This window comes from Protopterus annectens, chromosome 8.part0, assembly GCF_019279795.1.
Source record: "Protopterus annectens isolate FY-2018-M chromosome 8.part0, PAN1.0, whole genome shotgun sequence".
Taxonomy (NCBI): Eukaryota; Metazoa; Chordata; order Ceratodontiformes; family Protopteridae; genus Protopterus; species Protopterus annectens.
Genome location: NC_056741.1, coordinates 1,810,823,613 through 1,810,842,513, shown reverse-complemented (window position 1 = coordinate 1,810,842,513; position 18,901 = coordinate 1,810,823,613). Strand labels below are relative to the sequence as shown.

The window sequence follows — 18,901 nt, the reverse complement described above, 5'->3', positions numbered from 1 at the left end:
TGAGTTTGTCATCGGTGATGTCCCTTGCTTAAATAATGGACAGGAAAGGGCCTAGCAGTCAGCCCTGATGTATGGACCTGATCACTGGACTCGAGATATAGGTCACTTCACATGTCAACATATTTAGATGCCATGTATGTGATACACTAGTCTACCCACTTGGTGATTATAGGTGCATATGGCCACATCTAACAGTGTTCAGTGAATATCTCAATTGTGAATTTGTGTCAAATGCCCTGGACTTGTCAAGCTCAAAAACCATGATAGTGTTGTCGTCATGCATGCCCTCAATGATCTCTTTGAGGACAAGCAGATGTAACAAAACGTGATGAGTCATTAACAAGTCTGTTGCATACAGCCAGACTATCACTAGTGTCCACTTGGAAAGGGTCCATGATGTCATGTTGGTCTACCTCACAGATGAGGAGAGAGTCAGGATTTGTCTATACTGCATGCATTGGGTGCTGTCCTCAACAAGTCACATGGATGAATGTTGAAAACATCCTTCTACAGCAACATAGTCTGTATGGAGGGTATGTTGAAGTGTGTATTAAACCATGTCATGAAGTTTGTGACGAGTCATGTGATAGGTGATCTGTGATGTTGTCACAGCCCATTGATTTTATGTGATAGGCCAAGATGTAGACAGACAGTACATACTGGCTATCCTCAACTGGTGTAGGGTTTGAACACAAATCCCTCATGCAGGGAAAATTAAGAAAGTCTCCTAGCTGGGGATTAAACCTCATGTGACTAGATGGGTAACCAACTGGCTCACTGACATAACACATACTGTGAAAGTTGGTGAATCAACCTATACCAGTAAAGCTGTCACCATTGGTGCACCCCAGGGATGTGTGCTTGGGCCTTACTGTTTGGAATCTATTTCTCTACAGTTCTGGCTAAAGTATATGGCCTTTGCCTTTCTGCATTTGCTGATTCTTTCATATTGAGTGCAATCATAGAGTCCACCTATAACATACTACAGGTGGGGCTAACACAGACAAATGATTGGTGACAAAAGCCACATGGCCTACAAATAAATACAGAAATGTGTCTATTTTGTCCTTCTGAAAAGTGGAATTCCATGCTAATTGCAGCAGTGACAACAGTCCTGCTATGCTGAAACTCAGTGTTGCAAACACTAGGAACACATGTAGATAGAAATCTGAACTTCGACCTCCAAGTGTCCACACTGGTATTGAAAGCCTATGTTGTGTACACCATAAGTCACACCATCATGTTCAGGATTGTATGACAGCACTGTAACTGAACCTCATCAGAACACTAATATACAGTATAATGCTCTTTTTTGCTTGTACATCACAAGACATATGCTGCAGCTAGTGATACTACAGTGGTTTCTCATGAAGAAAACACAGAGCCTACAAACCATGCCAAGATGTACGTGGATAGACTGAAACCAATGCCACTATAATCTGTATCATATACGATAAGGTGAATTTTGCCTGGCCTCCAGGTCAGTCTCTGACTCTACCCTGGTGGGAATAGTGCATATACACAAATCAGATACAGTTCATGACATCAGCTGTCTCTGTTGATGAGAATATGGTAATAACATTGTGCCACGTGCATCAGTGTGTCTGTTGAGGAAAATATGGTAATAACAGTGTGGCACATGTTGGTGCAAAAGGTGGTTATGTCAAGCAAGAGCACACACACACACACACACACACACACACACACACACACACACACACACACACACACACCCCAACTGACTGCAGGGAGAATAGAACCTCACCTATCCAGGTACAAAGACTACAGAACTCAGTACTTTACACAAGTACCATGGCACAAGTCTGACTTTTACAAGACTGCAGGTCAAATCATAGTGGATGACATCAGCAGGGCATGTTGGACAATCATAGTGGATGACATCAGCAGGGCATGTTGGACAAAAGATGTTGGGAGGCCTTCATATGTTCATAGAAGGTTACTAGCCTAATGGCCCTAGGGTGCTCACAAGCCTAGCCGTGTAATAACATAAGTACCCTTAAGTGCAGTTAGATGGTTGTTGTTGGAGAGATTTTGTGATCAGTACCGACTGGCCCTGTCCATGAGGGACATAGGTGGCACCCCAGGGATGAATTTACAATCATTCATCCAGTTGTCAAGGTTGAGCTTGAATAGGGTCATTGAGGAGCACTGATCCACATGCAGTGGGAGCCTATTACAGAGGAGTGGCAATCGCTGGGAGATAATATTGGTCTCCTCAGCATGTTCTGTTTATGTCACAGACCAGGTTGAGATCCCTGGAGCAAGTTATTCTTGTCCCATTTGATTTACAGATGTCCATCATTTCCAGTCAGGCAGGATCTGAGACTGCTCCATAGGCCCGGCATAGGTCACCTCTCAGCAGCCTGCATAACACTGAGTACAGTGACAGGCCTTTTAGTCTTTCCATATTTGTCAGATTTTGGAGGCCCTGGATGCTCACAATCACAAACCTCTGTTTTCTGCAGTTGCTGCAGGTTTCTGGTGAGGCACAAACAGAAGGGAGCACTCTACTCAATTAGTGGTCTGATAAGGGTACAGTACATCAAAACTATGACCTCCTTGGTCTTGGATATGATGGCCTTATTTATGAGGTGTGCAATGTAGAATGCATCTCTCACCACTATGGACACACAGTGATTGCTATCAACATGTGTTCCCAAGAATCACAACACTACGCTTGAGCTTAGAGGACTGATATGTATATCAGAATTAGCAGGGGTACATCACTTCTAAAGAGGGCAAGGAGGCATTTTTTTGCTTTAAGGTTCAGGCAGTGAGTTAGGCACTAATTTGTCTGTGTCAGCCCCTTCTGCAATATGTTAACATAGTTGGGGGACTTTATATGACTGCATCCAGTTGGCAGTTATCTGCAGACTTGGTAAGCCACAGACCATCTACCTTTGAAAACTGTTTTGCTGAAGTCCAGGCAAACAGTTGGAGGCCCAGGACAGCTCCTTGTGGTATTTCATCCGTAAGTGGTCTACTGGTGGGGGTGTAGTCCCCAACCTTGACAGCGTACATTTTGTCTGTGAGCCAGTTGGCTATCCATCTAGTAATGTAGGAGTTAATCTCCAGCTGGAACAGTTTCTCTAGGATACCTAAATGGGGGAAAGTGTCAAAGGCCTTGGACAAATCAACACAGTGATATGTCCTGTTATCCCTAATCCAGGACTATAGAGCCATTATCAAAGTCCACAATGTTTAATAAGCAAGATCTACTCAAAACCAAAAATGGGTTGGGTCAAGTATGTTGAAAGTCACCTATGTCCCTGTGGATCCTGTGGATAAAGGTCCATGCTGATCCCTTCCTTAACCTTGCAGATAAGGACTTTTAGGCTTATGGGTCAATAGTTCTAATTCTGCATGTTACCAGACTGATGTGCATTGAATATCACACATTGGACATTAATGTCTGGTGTGGGTGTGTGTGTGTGTGTGTGTGTGTGTGTGTGTGTGTGTGAGTGAGAGACACACCAGGGTTGCAGTGCTTGGGGGGAGGGGGGTCAACACATGACTGCACTGTAAATATGTGAAATATTGTTAGCTACGGCCTTCAATTTGCTTTGTTTCCACATGTAATTTCACATCACAGACAGGAAATGGAGAGTAAACAAAAGTAATACAGAATAATATTTAGGTTTTCCATAGTGTGGCAAGCAGCAGGATTGCGTGATGGTTGGCAAAGTGTTTGTGCATGCAAGATACACATTTTCAATACTTGCCATGTTTGCGCTAGTTAAGCAGTATGCAAACACAAGCCACATTGTAAAAAATCTGAGAGTTAGTATCAAGTCGATGAAACACACCTGCTTCTTTAACAGATTCTGTGGCAGCAGGTATAAATTCATTAACACATTTATTTTTGAGCCCAAATGATACCGGATTTGAGTCCAGGTGTACGGAATACTTTCAAATACCTTAAAATAAACAGTGATAATGCAAGGACATGAATTCTTTATAGTACATGTGTTGCTGTGTGTCGGCATAGTGCAGTGGGGTTAAGCAACATTGTACCACCACTCACTGTAACTGCACAGTGGTGCACAATGCAAAAATCTGTGCAAAAAGTAAAGGAATCCAGTACTTTTTCTGGTACTTGTGTGATTCCATTTTTTGACCTAATTATGGGTGTTAAAATGGGGTAAACTGAAAAGTGGTGAAATGGGAGAGCAAGCAGGGGTAAGAACAAATGGAAAGCAATACAGGAATGTACAGGAGGGAGGTAGAAAAGAACCATAACTATCCATTTCTTTAACAGTGTAAACTGAAAGTATGCACAGAATATTAACTGAATTTGGACTGTCACCTCCACAAAGATGTGTGACAACAATGCAACTGTGTTGTACAGCCAAATGGGCTGAATAAAGTGTGTCAAGAAAATGTGTGTGAAATGGAGAGCTATGTATGGGATGATTTTTTTGTGGGAGAGGTGCCCATTTTTTTTTTAATTCAGTAAGAGAGGACTGCAGGGTAAAGGATGTAGATATGGCTGGGTCAGGTAAGTTGGGTAGGTGAGGAAGTAAATACAAACATACAAGAGACAGGGACAGTGATGGACATAAAAGGTTGGGGGGTCACCATGATTGGGGTGAGGGAGGGGACGAAGCAGGCTCATGGAAATCAAGCTTGGAGACTGTAAGAATCAAGGCCACACCCACTGGACTGTCACCACTGTCCCCTTACTTCGCTGGCAGCTGGAGTGCTTCACATCTCCACCTCCTACAGACCGTCAGAGAGCAGCCTCTCCATTCAGTGTAGGCATACACCAATGGTGCAGTGCACGATCCTATGGACCATCCATGGCAACTCCCTGTGGAGGATGAACTCACCACCTCTGCCACTGTTCCCGGAGGGTACCACTGCACCAACTTCTGGGGCAGTACTGATGGCCCAGGTAGTGCAGGGATTGTAAAAGCAGTATTGCTAGGTTGGTACCCAGATGTGCTGGGCTATGCTGGAGAATGTGGAGTGGGGGCAGGCTGATCCACTGGGGCTGGCCTACCTCACTGTGCTGTGTAGCACTTAGTGATGTGGTACACATGGATGACATGGAGAGATTTTGATGACACATAACAAAAAATAAGTACTCTCTTACTGTCATACTTACACAGCTGTGGTATGTCCTCAGTCTCAAATTACTGCAACCAACAGTTGAAAGTATCCCTTTTCCTACTGCATAGGTAATTAAACAATGCCTACATTGCTCTCCAGTGTGTGGGATACCAGTGGCATTGGATACAGCCTGGGCCAAAATATTCCACACCTCAGACTTGTACTGGGGGCCAGAGTAGCCCTCCTGCAGAAGCCTTTGGCTGTGGTATTTTACCAGGAGTCCAATAAATAGGGCACAGAAGTGGGGTGCCCAAGATAAAGTGTGCACCTTCCTCTCCAATGGCAGCCATGGCTACTAGCTGAACTAGAGCAACGGAAACTGATGCTTTCCTGCCAATTCCAGTTACAGCATTTACTGTTAGTGCACAAACCCACGCAATTATGCCAACCGCGTTTGCATGATGTTAAGCAGATAGCAGCAGTGTCAAGCAGGGAGGAATTAAATAATTGAAACTAGAAGGTTAGTCTGACACTTGGCCTTCATTTAAGTGGTGTATACTGATGTAGCCTACAAATACATATTGGTAACTGTTAGGCGAGTTAAGCTTGCAGAGATGCACTGGAGGCATAAATGTAATGACCTGACTTTTTTTTTGTCGTCCAAAAAACACAAGCCAAATGGCTCAAAAACTAGTAAACACTAATAAAAATAAAAACAGTGAGCCACCTAGGCAGAATTTGCATGAAACACAAGGTTTATTTAACATTATATACTGCTAAAGTAAAATCAACTAAGCGCTTTCACCAAGAACATGAATTGGCTTCAACAGAGTCATTCAATTATGATACCCAACTTCACGCTTCTTAAGACAGAAGTGGCAAACTTCACGGCACCCATGCAGATGGACAATAGAGGTACGAGTGCTGAATCCTACACAAATTCACTTTATAAGCACTTACACTAGTGGATGGATCATGCCATCCCTAACAGCACCAAGATGCTATCCTCCAATAAGGAAGCCAATCTGGTGGTCCCCTGCCATAAACAAACTCTACAACAGAAGAAAGAAAACTATTGCAAAAAAGAGTAAAATCCCATGATTGGAGAAACTCCCTGGTCAGCTTCAGTAAGAAAAGGAGATCCCTCATAAAATCCTCCAAAGCTAGTTATGGAAACAAAACTCGCCACTGATTCTAAAGACCACCACAAAGTATTCTATAGCTATGTCAAGAACCTCAATGGCAACACTCAGATCTCCTCTGGAGTTACAGCACAATGGCACTAAATATACAGAACCAACCAATATTTCCAACATCCTGGCATAAGAAAACTCATAAAAAACTAGGGATGCTTCACAGAGCCAAAAACGTTTTCATTGATACAATTAAAACTACACTTACCACTACTCATCTCCTCCCCACTCTTCTTTATGGCGCTTCTATTCTTACTAACCTCCAGGCTTCACAAAAATTATGCTGTAACAAAGTTGCTAAATTTGCAGCACATAACCTGTTTCGGAACCCACCACTATATAGCACTGAAAAGCCTAAACTAGTTAGAACTGCCACATCAACCAACATATACACAGCTTCTTGCCACCTATAAAAATTATCCAGCATCCATCAGACTGTCCAGCAATAAAAAAACATTCTACTATGTTTCCAGTCAGTCATTGCAATCCACTGACCAAAAACACCTGTCAGTCTACAAACCTAGCAAATCTCCTGGGCACTGTCTGTAGTAGTACAAGGTTGTTATAGCCTGGAACTCCTTACCTGTATCCATCAGGTCTATACCCTCCCATCTTTCAAAATCACTCCGAAACGCTTACTAGTTAAAATTTGGCTCTGTTCTTGTTCAAACCCAGGATAAACTATCCCTAAATGTGAAGGTATTTTTTTCAGTCCTTATACTTCCTTACTCTCCCTTCTTCACTTACTTCCTTTCTACCTTCTCCCTGAAGACTAACTTGCCTTTAATTTCTCTGCAAACTGTCTACAATTTTTCTAAATATTTAAATAATAAATTACATACCCTGGATAGATTTTAACCACTGTTTTTATAATTATGTCTAATTTAAACTGCAAATGTTTTTGCTTTGTTTTTGAAGGTTGTAAAATTATTGCTCCTAAAATGTTTTGTAATAATTTAGAGCTTTTCTCCCCGGGACTCTGCCAAAAATGGACCTCTGACATTTGATTACCAGGAAAGTCCAACTGGGTAATCAGTTAATAAATAAGTAGGCACAAAAATGCGGCATTTCAAAAACGAACGCATGGAATCCACACTTCCTTCCAAACAGTACCAATAAAAAGGCACACAAAATTTAAGAAGGAGGCATGACAAGGTGTACAATGTAATTGCTAGAGAGGTACAAAGAATGAAGCAAAGCCAAGTGTATATACACTGCTGGATGCCATGCTATTGCATAATAAAACAACCCTGGGCGGTGCAGTGGTGCAGCGGTTAACGCCGTCACCTCACAGCAAGAGGTTCTCTGGTTTGATTCTTGGCTGGGGTGCTGTGTGGAGTTTGCATGTTCTCCTTGCATTCGTGTGGGTTTCCTCCGGGTACTCCGGTTTCCTCCCACATTCTAAAGACATGCTTCTGGAGCATTTCTCCCCAGGCCTCTGCTGAAAACAGGATCTGTGGAACCTAGTCGGACTCACCCGGTCAACCACTGTTAAATAAATAAATATAAATAAAATAAAACAGTGTATTATACAATACCCTATTTCACATCCACTTGTGCACGTGGTTGACCTATATCCAGAGATTTGTACAACATTATCTGGGTCTCTGGCCAGCAGCCTGACAGGTTGTTTGAACTGCACAGCCACTGTATAATGCTGGAATGATAAGTGCACATTCGGGTACAGCAAGATTTACTAGGTTATTCTGGCTGAAGGTAAATAAAAGCAACAATCTTCTATAGTCGGGCATTCTCAAGCACAAGGGCTACAATATAATCTGCTTTAAAAAGCAAACTGTAATCACTTCACCAAAGTAGCTCACATATATATTTTTTTCCCAAGAAATTTTGTTTAAGGAAATTGTACAAACAAAAAAGCAGAGACTTAATTATGTCATGTATGAATACCAAAACAAATTCTTAACACAAACAATAAACATTCTGAAGAAATACATTTAAAAAAATGAATACAGGCAAACCACATTTTGCAAAATAAAGGAATCTGAAGGAATTAAAATACATACAAATAATATTACAGTGTTCTCTACAAGACATTTTCCCTATGCAGGGTTCTTATAACTTTCCCATAGCCTATGTTCAGAGACATTTCTCTCTGTTATTTCCAGTTTAGGTTATCTTGACCAAATGTTATTGTCGGGTATTGCTGTGACCGAAAGATACTGAGACTTGACAAGCTCTCCATTCTTTCTTACAAAGGTAAGCAATGCTTTAATTCCCAAGCAGCCATATTACTGACTTTGTCACAGGCAGTAGTACAGTTGACTTATCAGCATCATACAACTGCAGAAATATAATTGTGAGATTTATAAAACTTAAAAATTTAACTAAACTGAAATTTAACTCTACGATACAAGTTATACCACAATCATTTAATATTTAGAGAAATTTTGGACAGTTTATTGACGATAATTAAAGCAGACAACCACAGCAATCTGACAACTTTTAAGGTAATGTCACATACTATTAACAACAGCAATATGATCAGCTTCCTAGAGGTTACTTTATACAACTATGATCAAGATCTAGGATATATAAAAAAAACAGTGGCTGTAATATAATGCAGTACATTTTAAGGGCAGTCACCCTTATTTGCTAAAAGGAACATGCCAAAGGTGCAGTTAATATTCGTTAATCCTAGTTAAAACCACAACAGGAAAAGGACAGGAAGGTTGGAGAAAAATACAAGCTACAGGAAGCAGATTTCCTAGAGAGGGGGTCAAATCAAATAAAGCCAATATAGGAGCTCTAGTCCTATGGTTAGAATTTCACAAACTTTAGCTTAATACTTCAGTGGAGGCTGTGATGGACACAAAGAACATGGGAAAATGATAACGTAAACAGAAATGCACTGGAATATAACTTTAAGCAGAACACAAAACTCCAGAAGCAAAACAGGAATATAAGCAGCTGTACAATTATTGAAGCACAAGTCCTGGTTCAGACTTCACAATACTACCACTACTGCAATCCCACCACAGAGGCACCAGACTATGCAGAAATTTACCAGCAATGCTGTTTATGAGAAAATGGTGTAATAAATGACTAAATGAAGCTCACATCTGGAAATATTTTATAGCTCTGCCACAATTATGAATTAAACTGCAAGATTAAGACCCCAAACAGGCATCAAATACACTAGCTAGCTTTCATAAGTAATTCTACTCAGGAGATAAAAGTGCAGTATAATGAATAAACAGTGCTAAAATCTTACAGTAGTGGACAATCTTTGCACAAATGCGAATAAAGCTACAAGACAATGGTCAGGGAACAGGTTCCCCCCCCAAGACAATGCAATACAATGGACACAGTTTTGTGTTATGAGTTTATATTAGAAGGCCAGTACGTATTTAAGCCAAAACTATTAAACTTTAAAGCCTCACACCACTTCTCAAAGCAAGGATTCAAAGCAATGATGAGTATAAAGTTACATAAAGTGCCCAGCAAATGTTTGCCATATGTCAAAAATAAGTAAGAGGGTTCATACTGCCAGACATGAGGCAATAGGGAGGATAAAGGGTGAATGACAGTGAAACAAAGGAACTGAACTCCCAGTACTGCCAAAACTGACAAATTGTAGGGTGTGTGTGTCCTGCAACAGAGAAATCATTTGAGGGGGTGAAAAAGTCCTTCCATAGGTTCATAGGTAGGTACTAGGCTATCGGCCCTAGGGCCCATAAAAGCCTAGCCAAAAAATGTACCCTGGCTTTCGCCACCCAAGAAATTTATTTTCCTGTGCCCCTGTCGAGCAGAGCCACAGAAGTGATCCCCGGGGTGAATTTCCCATCCAATCATCAAGATTTTTCTTGAAGAGTGCTAATGAGGAGCTCTGTTTGACATAGATAGGTAGTCTGTTCCAGAGTATGGGAAGTCTCTGGGACAGGAATCTATCCCTCCAGCATGTTCTGTTTATTGTGGTGACAAGGTTAAGGTCCCTAGAGCGTGTAGCTCGGAGGGATTGGGATTTCTTTAAGTGGAGCATGTCCAACAGCTCTGGGTTTGACATAGCTTTGTATGTTAGGCAGAGATCGCCCCCGAGTAGGCGATATGCGATGGAGTAAAGCTATAGCTTTTTGAGACTGTCTGCATAGGCCATCTGTTTGAGGCCAGTAATCATCTTTGTGAGGTATTTCTGTGGTCTTTCCAGTTGTTGTAGATGTCTTGTGAGGTACATATCAAAAGGGACGTTGTACTCTATAATGGGTCTAATGAGTGATGAGTAGAGGGGAACAATGACCTCTTTTTTTCTGGATGAGAATCCTTTTGTGATTAGATGAGCCACGTAGAAGGATTTCCTGACCACTGTGGCGATGTGATTATCAAAGGAGAGACTACTGTCCACCTGTGTTCCCAAGGTCTCATCACATTTTCGGCATTAAGTAGACTACCAGCTATGTGGTAGCTCATGGGTACAGAGTTTTTACCAAAGGGGATGACAATATACTTTTTGGCATTGAGCTGACAAATTGCATCTGTCTCAGTGAGGCCCTTTTGTAGTTTGTCCACATCGTTAGGAGTTTTGATTATGGCTCCTAGTTTGCAGTCATCTGCAAACTTTGTTAGCCAAAGACCTTCTGTGTTGGCCTGCACTTCAGAGAAGTAGATACCAAACAGGAGAGGACCCAGGACTGAACCCTGTGGTACTCCACTTGTCACTGGTCTGATGTCGGATTTGGAATCCGCTACTTTCACAGTGTGGGTTCTGTCCTTGAGCCAGTTGGCAACCCATCTTGTGACATAGGGATTTATACCTAGTTTAGTGAGCTCATCTATAATTCCAGAGTGGGGGATGGTGTCGAAAGCCGTGGCGAGATCTAGATAAACTGTGTGAACCATTTTACCCTCATCTATGTCTTTGGTGACTGATTCAAAGAAGTCAATCAGGTTTAGGAGACATGATCTGCCTTTTACAAATCCAAACTGAGTAGGGTCCAGAGTTTGGAGATTACCAATGTCTTTGTTTACGAGTTCCATGATGATACGTTCCATGGCCTTGCAGACCAGGCTCGTCAGGCTAATGGGGCAGTAGTTCCTGGGGTCCGTTGTGGCTCCCCCTTTGTGGAGTGGGATAACTGTTGCGGTGCGCCATTCATTGGGTACAAAGCTGAGGTGAGACTATGACTGAACATGGTGCTTAGGTAGGGTGCCTGTTCATTCTGTAGTTCATGTAGAACGCAGCCTGGGATATTGTCTGGTCCCATGGATGCTGTGTTCTTGGCTTTGGAGAGTGTGTTTTTTACCTGTGCAGCCATGATTATAAGAACTTTGCATTCTTCCGGTATAGAGATGGGCCCTCTAGGGGGTGAGAGGGGGGTAAAGTTAGCACTGAACCTATCTGCTGGGATGTTGGCAATATCAGTTGGTTCTGTATATTTAGTGCCATTATGCTGTAACTCAGAGCAGACCTGAGTGTTCCCATTTAGATTCTTGACATAGCTATAGAATGCTTTGTGGTTGTCTTTAGAGTCAGTGGCAATTTTGTTTTTGTAACTAGCTTTGGAGGATTTTATGAGGGATCTCAGCTTCTTACTGAGGTTGACCAGGGAGTTCCTCCAGTCATGGGATTTTACTCTTTTTTGCAACAGTTTCTTTCTTCTGTTGTAGAGTTTGTTTATGGCAGAGGACCACCAGATTGGCTTCCTTTTTTGGAGGATAACATCTTGGTTCTATTAGGGATAGCATGATCCATGCACTCGTGTAAGTGTTTATAAAGTGCATTTGTGTAGGATTCGGCAGTCATACCTCTATTGTCCATCTGCATGGGTGTCATGAAGTTTGCCACTTCTGTCTTAAGAAGTGTGAAGTTGGCTTTTGAGAAGTTTTTTACGATGGTTTCCCTAATTGGGGCTGGGGGTGGGATGTGGATGTCTAAGCTGATAAGTTTGTGGTCGGATCTGACCAATGAGAAATTGACCTCTGGTATGGAACACCAGTTTCCCATGTTGGTTATGACCAGGTCTAGGATATTGCTGCCCCTGGTGGGGGTGTGAATAAGTTGATCCAAGGCGTTGGAATTTATGAATTCTAGAAAACGTTGAGCAAAAGAGTTGGTACATGAGGAGTTTTCCCAGTTAATGGTGGGGTAGTTGAAATCACCCATTATTAGGGTGTTGGGTTGTACCCTAATACTTTCTAGTGTATCAAGAAATGAGGAGTGTGAATCCTGGGGCATGGTGGGGAGTCCGTAGCAAGCTACAATTTGGATTGCGGTCTTGCCCAGAGTTAGTTGCACTTGGATCATCTTGGATGCATTATGCTGTGCAAATAGCCTGGAGGTGTGGATATCCTTAATGAATATGGACACACCTCTGCCTTTAGTGCTTCTTTCTGGGTTAGGTGGCCGAAAGGTAACTTTACTTCCAAAAGGTATATACAGCCTTTTGCCACCTATGATCGCCAATTTACTGACTGCATATAGTCCTAGAACCTTTTTTAAATTTCTAGGCACAGACTACTTGTCCTACAAGCCATAAAGCCTTTCTATACCTTCCTTTTCAGCCCTGCAGACTTCCAAATCTCACTTAATGCATTGATTTTGAACTGGAAAGGATATGTACAACTGAAAAGTGCAGGGATTAACCAAACTGGCTAGCAGTTCTGTTTCATCATTTTTACTACAGTAGCTAAGCTGTGGAGTGAAAAATCAGGAGATAAAGTCCCCCAACTTTGTAGAAGTTAAAAGGAAAGCTTGAGAACCCCAGATAATAAGGTACTCTATAGTTTGCTAGAGTACTGTGATATTTAGAGTTTATATAAAAATGGTCTACTAAGTTTAAGAAAGAAAAATTGCTGAGACCCGTGCCCAGAAAGGAACATGCATTTCTCCATGTAAAGGCACCCAGTCTAGCTAGACAGAATTTTGTAGATAATTCTGTCATTTGTAAATATTAATACAATCCCCAGGGTTGGTTTACAAATATAAGAGAACTATATGGTATGATTAAACCATAGCCGGCCTTAGGCATAGGCCAACTAGGCAGCCGCCCAGGGCGCCGCTCTACTAGGGGCACCTTTCCAGCCTTTATTTGGTGTAGGTAGACCAGGATGGGGGTAGCGGGTGATGTGGCGGGGGCACCTTGGAGTCCTTTTGCCTAGGGCACCACTTGACCTAAGGACGCTCTTGGATTAAACTATATGTTGTACTGAACTTCAAAAATGTAACCGCAGTGTACTCTGCTGGAAGAAAGCTGATAAGTCTCAAAATGTGCGAAGGTTTGAAAAAAAGTGAAGTTACAAAATAATGGTAGTCATTTGAGGTTCTGACTTCATATCCTTTGGAAAATGCATGTTAATACTAAACTTGTTATTCTAACTTTCTAAATTTATAAGAACACTAATTATAATCGGTCCACGATTTTTGGTCTTTGTCCACCCATTAATTTGGGGTTTGTCTAGAATTCTTGAATTAAGAAGTTAAAAGATATGGACATGCACCGTGCAACATTAAAATCCCAAAGGCTTGATCTGATAGTACCAGGTTGATTAATTAGGTATTAATTTAATCATGTCATACCTTAATGCACGAGTTGTGATCTATGTTCACTTTCGGTATATTACCAATAAAAATATATTCTAACTGTAACAATATCATCATAATTTTCCAGACTTATAATTGAATTCCTTTTAGCAAAAATTAGACTTACCGCAAACACAGCATTTTGTAGCCCAAATGGAATCGGTGTCAGCCTTGCCAGTGCAACTACCTTCATGCCACCAGATCCTTCAAGTACTCTCGTGATGGCACGAAGAAGACTACTCCCTTGCACTTTCGCATTTACACATCCTACTAGACACTGGCGTGATGTAAAATGAGCCACTAACGTGCCCACCAAGACACTGAAGACAACCACTAAAAGCCCCTTCAGGAAACCATACAGGTAACCGGCAGCGAGAGTAAGCACTGTGTAACCCCAGCTCCATGGGAAAGAGACTAACGTAAAACCAAGAATAAAAATCAGACAACCCGACATGCTGTCCAAATTTTCCATCCAAAGCAATACGTCCCGTAGATGTTTTCTCAGACTGAGGAGAATAATGCAGCAAAGGGACAAAAGGGAAGTTGCAGCCACTAAGTACTTGGCCAAACCTAGTCCACACCAATCTGAAAAGTAATAAGGAAAAAGTCGCCAACATCCCCAAGGATGGTGACTGTCAGACCTACCCTCCACAGCCAGCGGAATCATCATAATAACTAAACTTCATCAGAGCTGCAACCGCCAGGTGCACCAGCAGACGGAAAGGTTGACCGAGTCACGCCCATTCACCTATAATACTAGCACTTCTTATTGATTTACAAATCGACCACGCCTTCTCCAAAGAAGAATAGTCCGCGTATTGAGAAGTCCAAGGTTTATTTTGTTTGTATGATGGAGACCGCCTTTATTCTAAATACTTTCGTGTAAGGAGCTGTGAAATTGTCGCGATAAATTGTCCCACAGTTTCTAGCACCACCCCAGCTGCATCTGTATTTGTGTAAGTTAGTTTCTCATTAAGGCAGGCCTGTCATACTGCATCACAAGTTGGTTTTGTAAAGCGTTCGCCATAATGTGAGCTGCCTACTTGATCTTGTTTGTGAGCTTTTATCAAGCCTTTCCACATTTCGCCCATTTGTTCCTCATTTCGGAGATGAAACGTTGAGACCGATGTTTGAACAAGCTTGTTTGCTCAGAACGTCACCAACAGCTGGGGGGAAAAAACGACCTCTGTTACAAACTAGGAGTGGTTGCTACATTGGGATCGCACACGACTATATATGGACAATGTCTCGTTTGTGCCCCTGCTCATACCTGTCTACTATTCAGACTGCATACCTCTTAACCTCATAGTGCAAGACATATAGACAAAGGCCCAAAAGTATGGACATTTTAAATATTTCCCTTATAAACTTAGAAGGCTGCTGCCGGCTACAGTAACAGGCTTTGTTTTAGCATACACTTTCTTAAGGAGTAGAAGTCTAAAACTAAAATGTATGTCATTATTTAGTTACGTCAATCCTCAGATCACCCCAGTGATGTACCAGAAAAACCACACATTTTATAAGGAACAACTCAAAAACATGAGCTAAAAAATCTGAACCACCCATCCTCAACCCCTTTTCCACATTTTTTGCACATGGGGTCGGGGTGTTACTTCCGAGATGAGACGGCAGAGGGAGGATTTGCAGACTCCCCACAGAAATAATACAAATGTTTATTTGCACCCCAGCCGAGAATAGAACTGGATGCTGCTTGCTAGGAGGTGACAACGCTAAGCGCTGCACTACCGCTGCCACCAGTCTGAGAAAATATGGACAGTTGAGGCATTTGTTAAACTCTACGCCTGATGGTCATGTATATGCGACCATCGGACTCATACCACTCAGATGCATCTCATTAGAAAAAACGTTCCTCGTAATTCTTCATTGAAAAACTCTTGTCACGCACGCGTTCACTGCTATGAATTATTTTAATCGATGTCCATGGTAAATATGAATCATATTAATTCATAAAAAAATAACTTTTATAAGTATAACTTAGTATATTTAACACATACATCTCAAGTGCACCTCATTACGAGGGACATACCTCATTTGGGGTCTTAAAAAGTTCATGTTCCTCGAAGTTCCACATTGAAAGAGTCTGTGACAAAATTTCAGTTAGGAATTTTTAAAGTGAAATCGATGGTAAATAGAAATTAATCATATTAATTCATTAAAGGATCTTCATTATAAGTAAAACCAGCATATTTTAACAATCATATGACCTTTCTAGTTGAAGTTGTTAGTAAGCCATTAATGTGTTCCACATTTTGCCCATTTGTTCCACACTACGAAGGCGAGTGTTGCTCATTTTGGAGATGGAAGGTTGAGAGCTATGATTTAACCATCGTGTGAGACTCCTACTTTGTAAGCTTAAGCTTTTCCACATTTCGCCCATTTGTCCCTCATTTTGGAGATGGAACGTTGAGACTGAGGCTTGATAAGCGTTCAACACTAATTAGTTATTGTGGTAAGTTGCAAACGACCACTCCACGAGTGTGTATCATGTGCCAAAATAGCGCTTCACAAAGTGAACGGAAGCTGCAAATCCTCGTGTATTCAACTGTGAAGTAGTTGTTGGTAATGTACTTAGATGTTCATTTGTGGGCTTTGTATTAGAACATTACCCCACATCGTGCAGGAATAGGCGTGGCCTGCATGATTGACAGGGCAAGCCCATGTGAAGTTGCATGGACAACACGGCTGAGTGACGAGCCATGCAGATTAGGTGACATAGGTTCATAGCTAGGTACTAGGCTGTAGGCCCAAGGGCCTAAGTAAGCCTAGCCAACAAGGTTCCCTGGCTTACGCCACCCAAGAAAGTTAATTTCCTGTGTCCCTGTCGAGCAGAACCACAGAAGTGATCCCCTGGGGTGTATTTCCTATCCACTCATCAAGATTTTACTTGAAGAGTGCTAATGAGGAACTTTGCTTGACATAGATGGGTAGCTTGTTCCAGAGTATAAGAAGTCTCTGAGACAGGAATCTATTCCACCAGCATGTCCTGTTTATTGTGGTGACAAGGTTTAGGTCCCTAGACCGTGTAGCTTGGGGGGATTGGGATTTCTTTAGATGTAGCATGTCCAACAGCTCTGGGTTTAACATAGTTTTGAGATCTCCTTGGAGTAGGCAATATGCTACAGAGTAAAGCTGGAGTTTTTTAAGGCAATCAGTGTAGGGCATCTGTTTGAGGCCAGTAATCCTCTTTGCGAGTTACTTCTGTGGCCTTTCCAGCTGCTGCAGATGTCTTGTGAGGCACATTCCAAAAGGGTGTTGTACTCTATAATGGGTCTAATGAGTGCCGAGTAGAGGGGAACAATGACCTCTTTTTTCCTGGATGAGAACCCTTTTGTGATGAGGTGTGCCACATAGAAGGATTCCCTGACTACTGTGGCGATGTGATTATTAAAGGAGAGACTATTGTCCACCTGGGTCCCAAGGTCTCTTATCACACATTCGGCGTTAAGTAGACTGTACCCATGAACTACCACATAAATGTCAGAGTTTTTACCAAAGGTGATGGCAATGCACTTTTTGGCATTGAGCTTGAGGCCATGCCTCTGACACCAGGCATCTGTCTCAGTGAGGCCCTTCTGTAGGATGCCCACATCATTTGGGGCCTCGACTATGGCTCCTAGTTTGCAGTCATCTGCGAACTTCATTAGGCAGAGGCCTTCTGTGTTAGCCTGTACTTCAGAGAAGTAGATACCAAACAAGAGAGGTCCCAGGACTGAACCCTGTGGTACTCCACTTGTCACGGTTTTGAAGTCAGATTTGGATTCTGCAACTTTTACAGTGTGGGCTCTGTCAGTGAGCCAGTTGGCAACCCATCTTGTGACGTACAGATTTATACTTAGTTTAGTGAGTTTAGCTATAATTCTAGAATGGGGGATGGTGTCGAAAGCCTTGGTGAGGTCAAAAAAGGCTGTTTGAGCCACCTTACCGTCGTCTACGGCTTTGTTGACTGTCTCAAAGAAGTCCATCAGGTTCAGAAGGCATGATCTGCCGTTCATAAACCTGAACTGGGTGGGGTCCACAGTTTGCAGGTTACCAATGTCTTTGTTTATGAGTTCCATAATGATACGTTCCATGGCCTTGCAGACCAGGCTCGTCAGGCTAATAGGGCGATAGTTCCCAGAATCAGGGGTGGCTCCAACTTTGTGGAGAGGGATAACTGTTGCTGTGCACCATTCAGTGGGCGCAAAGCCTGATGTGAGACTATGATTGAACATGGTGCTTAGGTGGGGAGCCAGTTTGTTCTGAAGTTCATGTAAAACACAGCCTGGGATGTTGTCCGGTCCCAAGAATGCTGTGTTTTTGGTTTTATAGAGTGCAGCTTTTACCTACATAGATGTGATTACAGGGACTCTGCATTCTTCCTGTCTAGATATGGGCCCTCAGCTTCTTACTGAGGCTGACCAGGGAGCTTCTCTACTTATGGAATTTTACTCTCTTTTGCAACAGTTTCTTCCTTCTGTTGTAGAGTTTGTTTATGGCAGGGGACCACCAGATTGGCTTCCTTTTTTTGGAGGATAGCCTCTTGTTTTTTTTTGGGATAGCATGATCCATGCACTTGTGTAAGTTCTTATAGAGTGCATTTGTGTAGCATTCAGCAGTCATATTGTCCATCTGCATGTGTGTCATGAAGTTTGCCACTTTTGTCTTAAGAAGCATGAAATTGGCTTTGGAGAAATTTTTTACCGTGGTTTCCTTAATGGTGGGTGGGGGTTGGATGCGGATATCTAGGGTGATTAGCTTATGGTCGGATCTGACCAATGAGGAGTTGACTTCAGGTGTGGAACACCGGTCACTCATGTTGGTAATGACTAGGTCTAGGATATTGTTGGCCCTGGTGGGGGTGTGGATAAGTTGATCCAGGGCATTGGAATTTATGAATTCCAGGAAGCGTTGAGTGAAGGAGTTAGTACATGAGTAGTTTTCCAAGTTAATGGTGGGATAGTTGAAATCGCCCATTATTAGGGTGTTTGGTTGAACCCTAATATTTTCCAGTATATCAAGAAAAGAGGAGTGGGAATCCTGGAGCATGGTGGGGGATCTGTAGCAAGCTACAATTTGGATTGCAGTTTTGCCCAGAGTTAGC

The 18,901-nt window shown here is 42.2% G+C and overlaps 1 protein-coding gene across 1 annotated transcript in view; it reads right to left on the bottom strand.

Moving 5' to 3' along the window:
• Nucleotides 1-15,246, bottom strand: part of LOC122809651 (transmembrane protein 64-like) — a 567,210-nt gene extending 551,964 nt beyond the window's left edge. Inside the window, exon 1 of the mRNA XM_044081297.1 lies at nucleotides 13,928-15,246. Within this exon, the coding sequence (XP_043937232.1) occupies nucleotides 13,928-14,470 (543 nt within the window). The 5' untranslated portion in view covers nucleotides 14,471-15,246. The remainder of the gene's footprint in view (nucleotides 1-13,927) is intronic.
• Between the last annotated feature and the right edge of the window lie 3,655 nt (nucleotides 15,247-18,901).